This window comes from Peromyscus leucopus, chromosome 20, assembly GCF_004664715.2.
Source record: "Peromyscus leucopus breed LL Stock chromosome 20, UCI_PerLeu_2.1, whole genome shotgun sequence".
Lineage (NCBI taxonomy): Eukaryota > Metazoa > Chordata > Mammalia > Rodentia > Cricetidae > Peromyscus > Peromyscus leucopus.
In genome coordinates this window covers 4,724,642-4,737,652 of record NC_051080.1, presented here as the reverse complement: position 1 = coordinate 4,737,652, position 13,011 = coordinate 4,724,642, and the positions used below count along the sequence as shown (strand labels likewise).

Below are 13,011 nucleotides of genomic sequence, written 5' to 3'. Positions count from 1 at the left end.
TTCTAACATCTTTTTGAGTTGAAGCTCACCCAGCCTGGCTTCCCCAGCCCTCTAGGCTATCACTCCTGAGATGGAGCCAAACACAGCCCCACCCACTCTTACATTCTCATGGCCACCCAAACCAAGAAAGAGAAGACAGCCTGGTGCACAAGACTTTGTTGAGGGTGTGGGGTTTATGTACAAGAGAGAAAGGAAATGGTACATGTACAAAAACAAAGTGCCCCCAAATTCCCTTCCAGGGTCAGAGAACCTAACAGGGAACTGAGCAAATAGTCTATGACGGTCCTTTATGTTGCCTGCTCCCGGCCAGAATCCACCTAGCTGAGGAAAGGTGAGACGTTGGCACATCCTTCCTCTAGCAGTCTTGGAGCTGGTGCAGTGTCTCTGTTCTTCAGTCAGTGGGAAGACAGTGAGCAGGGTGGGGTCCAGGCCCTTCCTTTCATTGTTTGGAGCAGGAAGTGCCCCTCCGGAGAGTGGCCACCTGGGGTGAGCTGGTCCCACTGCCCTGTTCTCCATACTCAGTGTCAGCCCCTCCCTTTCCATCTTTGAAAGCCTCAAGTCTTCCCCCACAATCCTTTGGTTTTGAGAAGTGGAGCAAGAAACTCCTGCAAGAAGCAGGAGTGATGCGGGAGAAGCAGCTGGCTCAGGAAGCCAAGAAACTGGATGCCAAGGTGGGTGGGACCAAGGGTCTGGAGGGCAGGACAAAAAATAAGCCTCAGGTAGAATGTGCAAGAAGGCAGTGGGCCTGACATTGCTCCTCTACCCTTTTTACTAGGGCTTAGCAGAGTGAGCCCAGGTAAAGAAGGGCTTTACTCTGTGAGATGATCTGATATTGGCAGAGTCCAGGGATCCATAAGCCTGGATACTTCCAGACCAGAGCTGACCATGGGACTGCAAAAAGAAAAAAAATATATATAGAGAGTACAGCATTCTCCTTTTTCATCCCATTAGACTCTAGTGGAAAAGGGGCCGTCTGCCCTCATGAGCCAAAGCTGGAAGTGGTTCTTCCCAGCCTGAATGAAGCTGAAGACTGTGGGGGCAAGGTGCATTATGGGAGGCACTAGGGAAGTGCCAGGTCCTACAGACCTAGTACCCAGTGGCACAGGGAAGATCCAGCCTCAGAGGCAGAGTGGCTGTGGCTGGAACAGCACAGCCTTCTGCTGGGCCCCGGGCCCTGGGTCTACTGTCCAGACAGACTTGCAGGACTCAGAATTAAAGTACTTCTGCCTCCACGAGGATCTCAGTGGGGACCTGGAGCCCGAGGAGGGCCACTGGGTGGTACAGCACTCCTGGCTTGGTTGCAAATGACCATGGGCTGGTGGTTGAAGCCTGTGGGAAAGACATATGCATGTGAACAACAGGCAGGGAGACTGAGCAGGACAATACCTTCTGGAGGACAGGGAAGGAGGAGTCAGCCATGAATAGGATCAGGAAGGACCAGCTACAGAAGCTGCTGGTGGTTTTCAGAGGGTAACATAGGATCTGAAGGCCACTCAGGAAAAGACCACAAGCCAACTAGATGTTAAGAAGCAGAGGTCATGGGACATGTGTCCCTGAGTAGCAGCTACTGCCAGAACTCTTAGGGGAGGCAGGGATCCTGGATACCTCAGGAACGGAACCTCAGGAATCAGAAACATTAGGCCTGGGCCTGCCTGCTCTGGCACAGCTCCACCTCTGGCCAGAGGCTCCTTAGCCCTTGGGTCTAGTAGCTAGGACAGAATTAGTGGGAGGAAACATGCAAGGGATAAACTGTTTCTCAGAGCATGCAGCATGCAAGAAGTGTGTCTCCATCCCTGGCAGGCTGCTACCAGATGCTTCTAAGGCAAGCAGAGAGTGCAGCCAGGGTGCCCAGTACCTGTCAGGGCCCCAGCCTTGAGGGCTAACAGTTTGACTCATCGTGGTGGGCTGCGTCACAGAAGAAGCGTGAGCCCCGCTTGGCAGTGCGGGCCGTGAAAGGGACGCTCTTCAACACTATGGCCCAGGAGAGATGGTGGTCAGCTTTTACAGGGAAACAGACCAGGGAGAAGGACCAAAGGGGGTTAGCTCAGGCTTGGGAACTGGGCCCAGCGGACAAAGGCCCCACCTGTGATGATGTCCTCGATGGTGCCGTCCTTCCCCTCGTAAACGGGCCGGTGCTCCTTAGCCTGGCGCCGCCTCAGTTCTGCAATGAGCTCCTGCTGCTGCCACTTGTTCCTCTGGGATGGGGTCTAGGGCCGAATGTTAGAGGGGAAGGAAGTCGTCATCAACCTGACAAGCAACTGGTTCCTGTCCCGAGATGCAGTCTTTTTTTTTTTTTTTTTTTTGGTTTTTCGAGACAGGATTTCTCTGTGTAGCTTTGCGCCTTTCCTGGAGCTCACTTGGTAGCCCAGGCTGGCCTCGAACTCACAGAGATCCGCCTGCCTCTGCCTCCCAAGTGCTGGGATTAAAGGCGTGCGCCACCAACGCCCGGCTCCGAGATGCAGTCTTAAGAGGCCCTATCGAGGCCGGGCGGTGGTGGTGTACACCTTTAATCCCAGCACTCGGGAGGCAGAGGCAGGCGGATCTCTGTGAGTTCGAGGCCAGCCTGGGCTACCAAGTGAGTCCCAGGAAAGGCGCAAAGCTACACAGAGAAAACCTGTCTCAAAAAACCAAAAACAAAAACAAAAAAAAAAAAAAGAAGCCCTATGGAGAGAAACCGTATGTCCGTCCTGTCTGTCAGGGTCTGCCCTCCCTCTGGACTCTAACTCAGGCACTCCAAGGGAGGGAGTGTGGGAGGGTGTGTCTTGGGTCTCCATGTCCTCCTGGCTCCCTGCTCCCTGCATCCTCAGATTTTGGCCCTGCTCTCCAGACCAGCCCTTGGTCCCACCCACCTTGGCATCCAGCTTCTTAGCTTCCTGAGCCAGCTGCTTCTCCCGCATCACCTCCTCTTGTTTCTTGCGGGCTTCATTCTCTTGTTCTGCTTCCTGAGAGAGAACCAAGAGGGGGAGCGAGAGGCTCTCACAGGCTGGGAAAGGAGGGGCTGACACAGCATGAAGAGTGGGTGGCAGAGGGACCAGCTCACCCCAGGTGGCCACTCTCCGGAGGGGCACTTCCTGCTCCAAACAATGAAAGGAAGGGGCTGGACCCCACCCTGCCCACCAGTTCCTGGTTAAGAGGCCTGTCACCAGCTCCCGCGGTTCCTTTCTTAGGCCTCAGGAACTGGAAAGAGACTCGGGCTTGGAGCACAGGCTCTCTCTCCCAACTAATCATCTTCTCTCGGCCAAACTCCTCTAGAAACTTTTCAACTTACCTTGTAAGAACGAATGAATCGGACAAACACTGGGAAAAACACAGAAGGAGGTGTGGTCTTGGGACTCTCGCCAAAGTAGCGCACCACTGCGTTGTAGGCCTCCTGGGTAAAGAAGGGGCAGACAGAGGGTCATCCTGGGGGAGAAGCCCAGCACTCACACATGGACCCAAGGCCCACAAAAGGCAAAGCCTAGGGCCAAAGGGAGGAAAAGCAACTCCCCAAGCCCCTGTGAGCCAGAGAGAAGGTGGGTGTCCCCAAGGTTCCCAAGAGTCCTAACTCCAGACATGGATGATGTTTGCTGTCTTTAAAGTCCTTTGCTATGCCCACCTCATGCTCCCTAACAACTGGCCAGCTGCCCCACAGAACTGCAGCTGGATGCTGACACAAAGTTGCTTAGTGTCTTGGCTCTAGCCCAGGGGTTCTCAGCCTTCCTAATGCTGTGACCCTTTAGTACAGTTCCTCATGTTGTGGTCATCCCCAACCATAAAATTACTTTCATTGCCAATTCATAACCATAATTTTGCTACTGTTATGAATCATAATGTAAATATCTGACATGCGACCCCTGTGAAACAGTCATTCGACCCCCCCAAAAGGGTCATGACCCCCAGGTGGAGAGTGCTGTTCTCGATGTTTGTTGCCTACTCCAAATCCTGGCTCACCTCCGCAGTCTTGGCATCGCGCTGGAGCTTGTCCAGCTTGCCTTCATTGGTGCTGAGGAAGTTCCGAAGGACGCTGTTGTCGTGAATGCTGCATTCCCGTCGGATCAGCTCCATGCCCCGGCCCAGCTCTTTCACATCCAGCAGCACGTTCTCCAGGGACACTGTTTACCAAGAGGCTTGCTCAGGACTATGGCAGACTTTCTCTCCCATGACACAGACATCCAATGACATACACGTAGATAAGTCCAAGTCAAGCAGACTAAGCTCTCAGCAGTGGGAAGGAATAGAGGGTCAGAGTTCATGACTCCCAAGAAAGAGGCAGCAAAGGAAGACAAACCACTGAGACTGCTGGGCTCCAAGCTGGAGCTGCCTTGGGCCTGCTGTGGTTTCTTCATGGGCAGGGCAGAAACGGCAGTACTGCGCGTGTGTAGGGGCTGTGTAGGTTTTCTAACCACATCATATAAATGGTAGAGCAATGCAATCTCTGGGCCAGCCTAAGGGAAGCCTGATCCCACTTGAGCTCAGAGGAGGGCTCCCTCTGGAGTGGCCCCTGCTCACGGCTTGAGAGGAAAGTTTGAAGTAGTAAGGAAGAAGATAAAAGCCAGAAGTGGGCCCAGGTGTTCCTCCAGCTCCGCTTCCGGAGACTGAGACTGCCCTGGGCTGGAAGCAGGCAGGGGGCCGCTCACCTGCTGCAGCCTTCTCCACGAAGTGCAGCTCCTGCCAGAAGGTGGCCAGGTCTGGGTACTTCTCCCTCACCGTCAGGGCGATGAAGTGCAGCAGTGTCAGCTTGCGGTCGGTGGACTTGGTGTCCAGCAGCTGGAAGGCAGGGGTGGCAACAGAGAGCTGAGCACCCCGGCTCTAAGCGCGGTGTTCCAGGCGCCCTGCACACGCTGCCCCTGCCACCTTACCAGATCCAGGCTCTGCAGCTTGAAGCCATACACAGCACCTCGCTTGCTGCTGTTCATGTAGTTCCCCAATGCAAGTATGATCTGTTCGAAGATGCAGAAGGCAGGTCACGAGAGGCCCCAAGGACTTCCTCCTCTGTCTAGTAGTACTGGGGACCACCAGCACCCCAGTCACCCCCTTCCCCAACCTCCAGCATCTGCTTCAGCTTCTGTGAGGACTTGACGGAGGCAGAGGCTGCAATGATGGCATTCAGTTGCTGGAAAACAGGAGGAACACCGAGTCACCCAGGTTGGGAGAAGGATGGTGTCAAGGGGTAGGGCTGGAAGGATGGACCGCAGCCATGACTAGGGACAGCAGTACAGGGTGATTAGGGAAGAGGCTGTACCGGTGTGAGCATCTGCAGGTTGTCCTGGAAGTTGCCCAGGAAGGCCATGCCAGCCATTCGCTGGGTCAGCCGCTCCACCTTGCTGAAGAGCAACATGAAGCGGTCCTCAGCGGCCAGCTCCTCCAGGGGCTGCCGTTCACGCTCATACTGCCGCAACAGCTTCACCTCGGCCTCTGTGGGCAGGAAGCGCATCAGGCACTCCACGAAGTCTACAGGTAGTGTCTGTAAGTCAAACCTGTGCAGGAAGAGCAGCAGTTCAGGTCTGACATCTGTCCACATCTTCCCTCATCCAACACACAGGACACAGCCAGAGGCAGAGCACACTGCTTCATCTGTCGTCATGTTAACAGTCCTCCTGGGGGAATATCCGTGGTTGTTTCAGACAGGATCTTGCTATGTAGTCCAGGGTAGTCTCAAACTTGTGAGCCTCCTACCTCTGCTATGAAAGTGCTAGGACTACAGACACAGAGACCGTGCCTGCCCCATGCTCCCGTTGTTAAGTCCTTCAATGCCTTCCCTCTGCAGCTATGGTAAAGGTGAAGCAACTGGGACGTGGCCTGCAAGACCTCTGCCCACTTTCTACCCTGTCTGGCCTAACACTAAAGGCAGATTTCATTTTCAGTACTCAGTGCACCACGCTGCTTCCTCCAGGTCCGGACTTGGACCAACTTGGGCACTTCCTTCAGTCTCAGTTGAGACCCTCCCTGGGGCGTCCTCCCTTACAGTGCTCAGCCACCTGCCTCTCCCGCCTGTGCTCTGCTAACCTGGCGGGATCCCCGTCTACCCTCTTCCGACCACACCTCTTCCTGCTGGGCTGAAGGTGCAGTCCTCTCACTGTGTCTGACACCACGCATGGAGTCGATATGCTCCGTTTGGGCCAGTGGATGACTGAGAAGTGTGAGCAAGTCCTGGCAGGAGCCCTGGAGTCTAAGAGAACCCACTGCTGTGGGGAGAATTGGGATAATAGCTGTCTGGGGACCAGGGCCAAGTTAGTAGGAGCCTCACGTGTGGATGGCCCTGCAGATCTCCTCAGCAGAGCGCCCAGCCTTGCGAAGGGTGATAGCCAGGTTCTTGGCACGGTTGGCTTCCAAAAGGGTCACCTTGCTGGCGGCCTTCTGTGCTGTCTTATTCTTGGAGCAGATGAGGTCAAGGGCAGGACCCTGGGCTTTTGTCTTAAATAACTCTTCAAACTTGTCCAGGTCTAAGTCCTGACAAAGCAGATAAGAAGGGACGATGTTGAAGGCTCACACTATGACAACACCTGCTGCCACATGCCCTGCAAGGACCCAGTCGTGGTCCCTAAAGCTGATAGAACATCAGTTCTGCTCTGCCTGAAAGCTCTTCCAAGACCAGATCTGGCTGTAAGGGCATCTTGGTCCTCAGACCCCAGCCCCGCCCTTCTGGACCCTAGAACCCTGTCACCTCCAAGATCTTCTCATCATCAAGTTCACTGAAGACAGTGCCATTGATCTGATTGGGTTTCAGTGCTGTCCAGTTGAAGACTGGCAGCCGGAACTTGGTCTTGATAGGTTTCTTGATTCGAATGGCTAGTTTTGGAAGGAGGCCAGGTGTAAGGCAAGGGCCAAGGAAAACCCCACCGGTGCTGCCCAGAGCCCTGAGGACACTTACCTGACAGGCCCACTGTTAACACCACAGAAGGAGCAGCACCAGGGAGAGGTGGGGCAGGGGGACACTTGTCTGGGGAAGAAAACATGCCACAGTGACCCAGAGGTCCCAAGACTCCTTCCAGGCTGCTCAAGCTCTGCCTGCACCACCTGTCCTTAGAGACCCAGAGAGGACGCTGTGGAGAGTCTGATCAAGCCAATCCAGGCTGCTGAAGGGGACAGTGACCAGCATCACTGACGGGGTTTCTTCTGCGTAGCCCTCTGCCCGGCTACCTTCGGAGTAATTAAGAGCAGCACCCCGAGATCCCTGAAGCAAAACCTGCTTCCAACATTCCTTCATCTGATTCCCCAAATTCTGGTCCCCCTTCGCCCTCTCATCCTGACTTGATATCCCCCCAGCCCTCAAATGATGCAATTTCCTAGCGACTCCCTGAGACTAGGGTCTTGGCCTCACAAAAAAACCTGCCCCTCCCAGCTTGGAAGTCTCAGTTACCTGGTAGTGGAGGAGGGGGTGGGGGCAAAGGTGGAGCCGGTGGAGGGGGCAGAGGAAGGGCCTCCTCAGCAGGTGGGGCTGGAGCCAGCAGGTCCAGGTCAGAGGGTGGCATGCCCTCACCCAACTCTGTAGGGCCTATCCTGGCTAGGGCCTCGCTACCACCTATGGCCTCCAGGCCCCGGGCACTCGGCTCCAGGTGGCATCGGCGTTGGAAGGCCTCCTCCTTTTCTTTAATGAGCCTCCGAAGAGTGTGCACCTGGTGGTTTGTGTTCTCGTATGTCTCCTATCAGGCAGACAGCAACAGGAGGAAGAATGGGCTGAGGGTACAACAATCACTTCCCCTGGGAGGCAGGAGTCCTACCCAATAGACAGACTCTCAAGGAGCTGGGGTCATCTCAGTGAGGGTGCTCAACACAGAAGGAATTCCAGTCAGGGGATAGCAAGGCTGAGGTGTAGTGGGCAGAAGTGGGGGAAGAGTCAGCTTGCTTCCACGGGTATCCTGATATGTCCTTCACTCTGCTCAAGCCTGTTCTCACTGCAGGGGCCCCTCAAGGCTGAAGGAAAAGGATGCTCCTCATCTGAAACTCCCATTGGTCCCCTGCCAGATGGGCACAGCTGCTCTCTCCACAGACCTCCATTATTGTCTTTATTTCTTTGGCTGTGGATAACTGCTCAGATGGAAGCCTCACAGATAAGCCTTGTCTTGGTGAGCTCTGTACCCCCTAGCTCCTTGTATAGAACTTAGCAGGGAAGAGCAGATACACACTGAGCTGAGCTCAGTAGCCAACATAATCATATTCTTCTGCAAGAAACAGGAGGTTGTAGCACAGCTTTGTAATTAAATTATAAAGTTAGGTGCAAGAACACAAGGGACTGAACTGTGAGAAGTCCTGCCCTTCAGAGAACACCTGTAGACAGTCTAATAAATAGACTTGGGCTACTCTGAGCATGCTCAGTAAGCAGAGCTAAAGTGCATTTGGAGAAAAAGCCAGCAAGTGGGCAGGAAGAAGATGGCTGCTCCCACTCTCTTCTGTGTCTGGCCAACTCTAGCTTCAACCTCTCTTTCCAGATAGAAAAGGGGAGGAGCTCAAGATCACCAGTCCGCCCTTGCCCGAGTGCCTTGAGGGTAGATCAGTTTCGTTCCTTGACATGGTTTGGTTAGAAGGGGAAAGCCCTGTGGACTGGGCCCCAGGTTAGCAGCAGCCTCCCCCCTGTCCCCCCACTGGCACCTTGATGCTCTCCCGGGTCAGCGGCAGCCCCCCACCTGTCCCCCCACTGGCACCTTGATGCTCTCCCGGGTCAGCGGCAGCCCCCCACTTGTCCCCCCACTGGCACCTTGATGCTCTCCCGGGTCAGCGGCAGCCCCCCACCTGTCCCCCCACTGGCACCTTGATGCTCTCTAGCTCCTTTTCCCGCTGCAGCAGCTGCTTCTCCAGTTCCGCCACCCGCATCATATTCTCATTCTCCAGGTCCAGCAGCTTCTCTGTGAGCTACAAAATGGAGAAGGCCTGTTCAAGGCTGTGTTCGAGCCTGAACACTCAGCATAACTTGAAGCCAAACCAGGACCTGAAAAGCAGTGCCCTAAAGCAGTCTGTTCAAGTGGCTTCCCTACATGACTCTCAGGGGCCAGGAGTCCTGAGACTAGAAAACAGCAACAGGTACAAGGCGAATGGTACAGTCCGTCCCCAGTTTAAGACCATCTTCTATCCAGCCATGGAGGTCAGCACATTCCAGTGAGTAGTGTCCAGTGGCCTGGGCCAGAGTGGGGTCTAGAGAGACTCAGTGGTTCAAGAGCCTTCCTGTGGCTCAATCTGGAGGCTGGCAGGTCAGCTCAGGGTTCCTGGAACCTAGTTGTACCCATTCTCCCAGCCTTCCACAGTGGCTCCGAGCAAGCCAAGGATACCTACGTGGGACACGTGCTCTTCTAGCTCTTCCACCTTCTCCAGGGCTACATTCTTGGTTTCAGCATCTTCCAACAACCCCCCCACATCGAACACATTGTCCAGGTATGCCTGGATCTGCACCTGCAGCTTCTCGCTCTCCGTGTGCCTTGACTTCTAGGGAAAGAGAGGAGCAAGTGCGGGAGTCAGAGGAGATCTGAGAGGAAGCACCACTGCTACCTGACTGCCTCCGAGAGCATGGAGCCGGGCTCTTCCAGCCCCGCCCCTGCCTGGCTGGCCCTGACAGAGCTGCTTCACTGGGAAGACAGACACTGGCAGAAGAGCCTCCGTCTCAGGCCAAAGGACACGGGCAGGTTCCAGAACCATCTAGGCCCTCTGTGCTGTGTCTAAGCTGATTCTCTACCCTACAACACTTCACCTTTTGAAGACCCTCTCCAGTTTACCTGCAGGAATTCCTCCAGCCCCAACTTGGTAAACTCATACTGCAGGTGGACCCGGAAGTTCATGTCCTCCACTGAGTGCACCACAATGTTGATGAATTGCATGCAGGCCACCTGGGGGGGGGGGGAGGCAGACTCTCAGAACACACTGTGAGTGTGGCCTGGCTTCAGCAGCACAAAGCCTCGAGGGGCAGGCATAGCATGCACCTGTCCCAGGTCCTCACCATGAAGTCAATGTTGCTGTCCTCATTCCGGAAATACTCCATTAGCTTCTCAAACCGATGCAGTTCTTTACACACCTGAGGGTGCAAATGTTCCTCAGGGGAAGGATCTGTACCCTGCAGAACCTAAGTCCCCAACCTCCAGGTCCCAGGAACATGAGGGCAAAGACACCAAGTTTAGCCACAACTTGGTGTGGCATGCTGGCTGGCCCCTGACTTCCTAGCTAGCCTTCAGGAGGCTGAAGCAGGAGGACTGCCTAAGTGAAGCCAGCTTGGGCTGTAAAGTAAAAATCTGTCTTAAAAAAAAAACAAAAACCAAACAGACAAAAGAGACCCAAGTATATATGTAAATAAATAAAATAAAAACAAATTAACCCTAACTCTATCTAGGGACTGTGCCATTTTGGACATCAGAAGAAAACACAGGACCTGGAATCTGGCCCCGGGTCTCTGACCCTCCACCACGGAGGGAATCCAGTACAGCCCGGGATTTCAGTGTCTCTAAAGTGGTCCAGAAAGACACAGAGCAGATCTGAAGCTGTCAGACTACAGGAGGAGGACAGGAGCTGAGCCATGGCGGTGGCAGGAGGTTGGGTCCCAGGGGACATGGAGGGGGAGTCAGTACGCAGCGAAGCCCTCTGCTGAAAAGGGTCCAGGGCTCCTTTGAGTTTCTGAACTTTAAGGAGGAAGAGCTGTTTCCTGAACCAAACAATGGATGCGAGGGAAGAGGCCCAGAGAGGAGGAAGGGGCGGGCCCACAGCTGTGGCTGGATGTTGAGGAATCCCATGTTGAAGCAAACTGGGGTTTCAGAGGTAGACCTCAGGAGGGGAAAATTCCACACCCGAGTTCTCTCTTCCGTCCCTGAGAATATGCTTGCTTTGGATCCCACCTGTGGGCTGGCCATGGCAGAACCACCTGGGGAGTCTTATAAAGTGAAGATGATGCCCAGGCTCCACTCCAGTGGGTCAGGAGGAGAGCCTGTGCCTAAAACAAGAAAAAACGTGTGTGTGTTGCCTACATAAATGTATATGTATATGTGTACTGTGCCTGTGGAGGCCAGAAGGGGGCACCAGATCCTCTGGAACTGGAACTAGAGGCAATTAGTTGTGAGCCACTGGAAACTGAATCCAGGGCCTCTCCAAGGTCAGCAAAGGCTCTAACTACTGAGCCATCTCTCCAGCCCCAGTCTGCATTTTCAATAAGCTCCTTTGGTGATTCTGGCAATATCAGGTTAGACACTGCAGTCTATCCCAGAGCATCATTAACTGGCTGACTGGGAGGTGTCATGGAACAAGATCTAGAGACTTAAGCTCTGCTTGTCTTTAGTTCTGCTCTCACTCCGAAGCAGGCTGCTCAGTCAAGCAGTTATTTTAAAATCACTAGAGATCCCAGGAAATGGGATCCCCACATTTTCCTCTAACACACACACACACACACACACACACACACACACACACACACACACACACACACACACACGGGGGGGGGGGGGGGCCCCGGCGGGCTCGGCGACGGGACATGCAGCTGACTAACCTCTTTAAAATTGTCAAAGGCAGCAAGGATGATTTCATGACCTCCCCGCACTAAACACACAGCTGCCAGCAGCTCCAAGACCAGGGCTTTGGTCCTAAGGATGAAGGAAGATTAACATCCTTGGTCCCCTCCAAGCCACCACAGTTCATGTCCTTAGACACTTCTCCAGCAGAGGAGACCCTGACTGACAGACCCCAAAGCAGGTAGGACTTGTCAAAGATAAGTCAGGATCTTCAGATATCTGGGCACAATGAGGAAGGAAGGAACGCACCTTGGATTCTTGTTGTTGAGGCTAAGTGCAATCTCGTTGACAGCATGGGGGTGGGACATGACCAAGTTGAAGCCATACTGCAAAGGAAAGGAGAGGAGAGGCCCTTGATGGTGGGAAAGGGGAAGCCAGCAGGTCCCCCAATAGCAAATCTTCCACAAGCTGGTGCTCAGCTGTCTTGGTTTAACACAGGAGGCAGAAGAAGTAGTGAGCATCACCCCCTACCTGATAGTTCATGATGGCTCTGAGACAAAGGATACAGACGTGGACATCATCCTTCTGGCTCACCAGGCGGGAGTTCTTCAGGGCCCTGCGGCCAGGGAGAGTACTGTACCTGGGGGAAGTGCCACGTGATCAGGCTGGGGACAAGGACTGCTGGTGAAGGCTCTAGGGCACTAGGCTGCCCTTGACGCAGACGGCTAAGACAGCCAGGGTGCAGGAGGTAGGGGCGTCGGCTTTTGTTCACCTCCTTGGGACCCTAGCTTTATACTCTGTCAAACACGCTAACCCCAGGCACCCTCGGAAATACAAGACTGTTTCGAGGACTTTGTGGTTCTTGGGATGGCTCACAAAGGCACATATCTGAGACTCCCTGCTCTACTGTGAGTTACCGCATCTTGCGCGTTCAGTGGGGCAGGTGCATCTCCGCTCGCTCCTCATTCTAAAGCCCCCAAAGGCAGAGCAGACCTCCACAGGCCTTACGAAGGCTAGGGCTATGCCTGGCTTTGTATCAAACCTCCACTGTCCTAATGTTTTGTGAGAAGAGGAAACACACATGGAATCTGTTCCTGCAAGACCAGAGGGGTGAGCAGTGTTCAGGACACAAAACCCAAGGAGAGAAAGCAGCAGAGCCGTGGAGGAGACAGGCCAAAGGAAAGAGCTGTGGGTGTGCAAGGACAGCCTCTTAGTAAAGGCTCCAGTTCACCAACAGGACTGCTCTTGAGAACCCAGAGACAAATGAAAGCGTGACTTAGGAAAGACCTGAAGGGAAAGGAAGGAGCAGCAGGCAGGTGGGGCTGAGTTCTCGAGGGCAGGAGGCGAATCAGCCAGCAAAGCCCAAGCCCTGCCCAAGGTCAGGAAGGAATGGCTCCAGAGTGAGGCCTGGAGGAAGGGAGAGCTGGAACTCCTGGGGGGGTGGCACAGCTGAGGACCGTGTACTTACCCAGGACAGACCGCTGGGCAGAGTCAGGGAGACAGAGAGAAGATGAGAGACAGGCGAGCAGGCAGAGGGCAAGAGAGCTGAGCCTGGAAGCAAGAGTGGAGGAGGGGCATGAGCACTCACCGGTTCCCAAGACCTGGATGGGGCTGG

General features: G+C 54.4%; 1 protein-coding gene across 4 annotated transcripts in view; it reads right to left on the bottom strand.

Moving 5' to 3' along the window:
- Positions 1-140: 140 nt before the first annotated feature.
- The window catches only part of Fmnl3 (formin like 3), a 53,998-nt gene continuing 41,127 nt past the window's right edge, over positions 141-13,011 (bottom strand). For 2 of the 4 annotated variants that reach the window (XM_028874613.2, XM_028874617.2), the window contains 20 exons: positions 11,928-12,036; positions 11,706-11,782; positions 11,435-11,528; positions 9,905-9,979; positions 9,684-9,794; positions 9,247-9,396; positions 8,728-8,829; positions 7,340-7,622; positions 6,851-6,919; positions 6,644-6,768; positions 6,227-6,429; positions 5,222-5,456; positions 5,024-5,092; positions 4,839-4,919; positions 4,617-4,746; positions 3,931-4,091; positions 3,269-3,370; positions 2,850-2,942; positions 2,084-2,207; positions 155-1,329 (listed from right to left, as the gene is read on the bottom strand). In XM_028874613.2, the coding sequence (XP_028730446.1) occupies positions 1,241-1,329; positions 2,084-2,207; positions 2,850-2,942; positions 3,269-3,370; positions 3,931-4,091; positions 4,617-4,746; positions 4,839-4,919; positions 5,024-5,092; positions 5,222-5,456; positions 6,227-6,429; positions 6,644-6,768; positions 6,851-6,919; positions 7,340-7,622; positions 8,728-8,829; positions 9,247-9,396; positions 9,684-9,794; positions 9,905-9,979; positions 11,435-11,528; positions 11,706-11,782; positions 11,928-12,036 (2,482 nt within the window). In that variant the 3' untranslated portion in view covers positions 155-1,240. Of the gene's footprint in view, positions 1,330-1,855; positions 1,972-2,083; positions 2,208-2,849; positions 2,943-3,268; positions 3,371-3,930; positions 4,092-4,616; positions 4,747-4,838; positions 4,920-5,023; positions 5,093-5,221; positions 5,457-6,226; positions 6,430-6,643; positions 6,769-6,850; positions 6,920-7,339; positions 7,623-8,727; positions 8,830-9,246; positions 9,397-9,683; positions 9,795-9,904; positions 9,980-11,434; positions 11,529-11,705; positions 11,783-11,927; positions 12,037-13,011 lie in introns of all 4 variants that reach the window. The other 2 variants (XM_028874612.1, XM_028874616.2) reach the window with 2 other exon arrangements.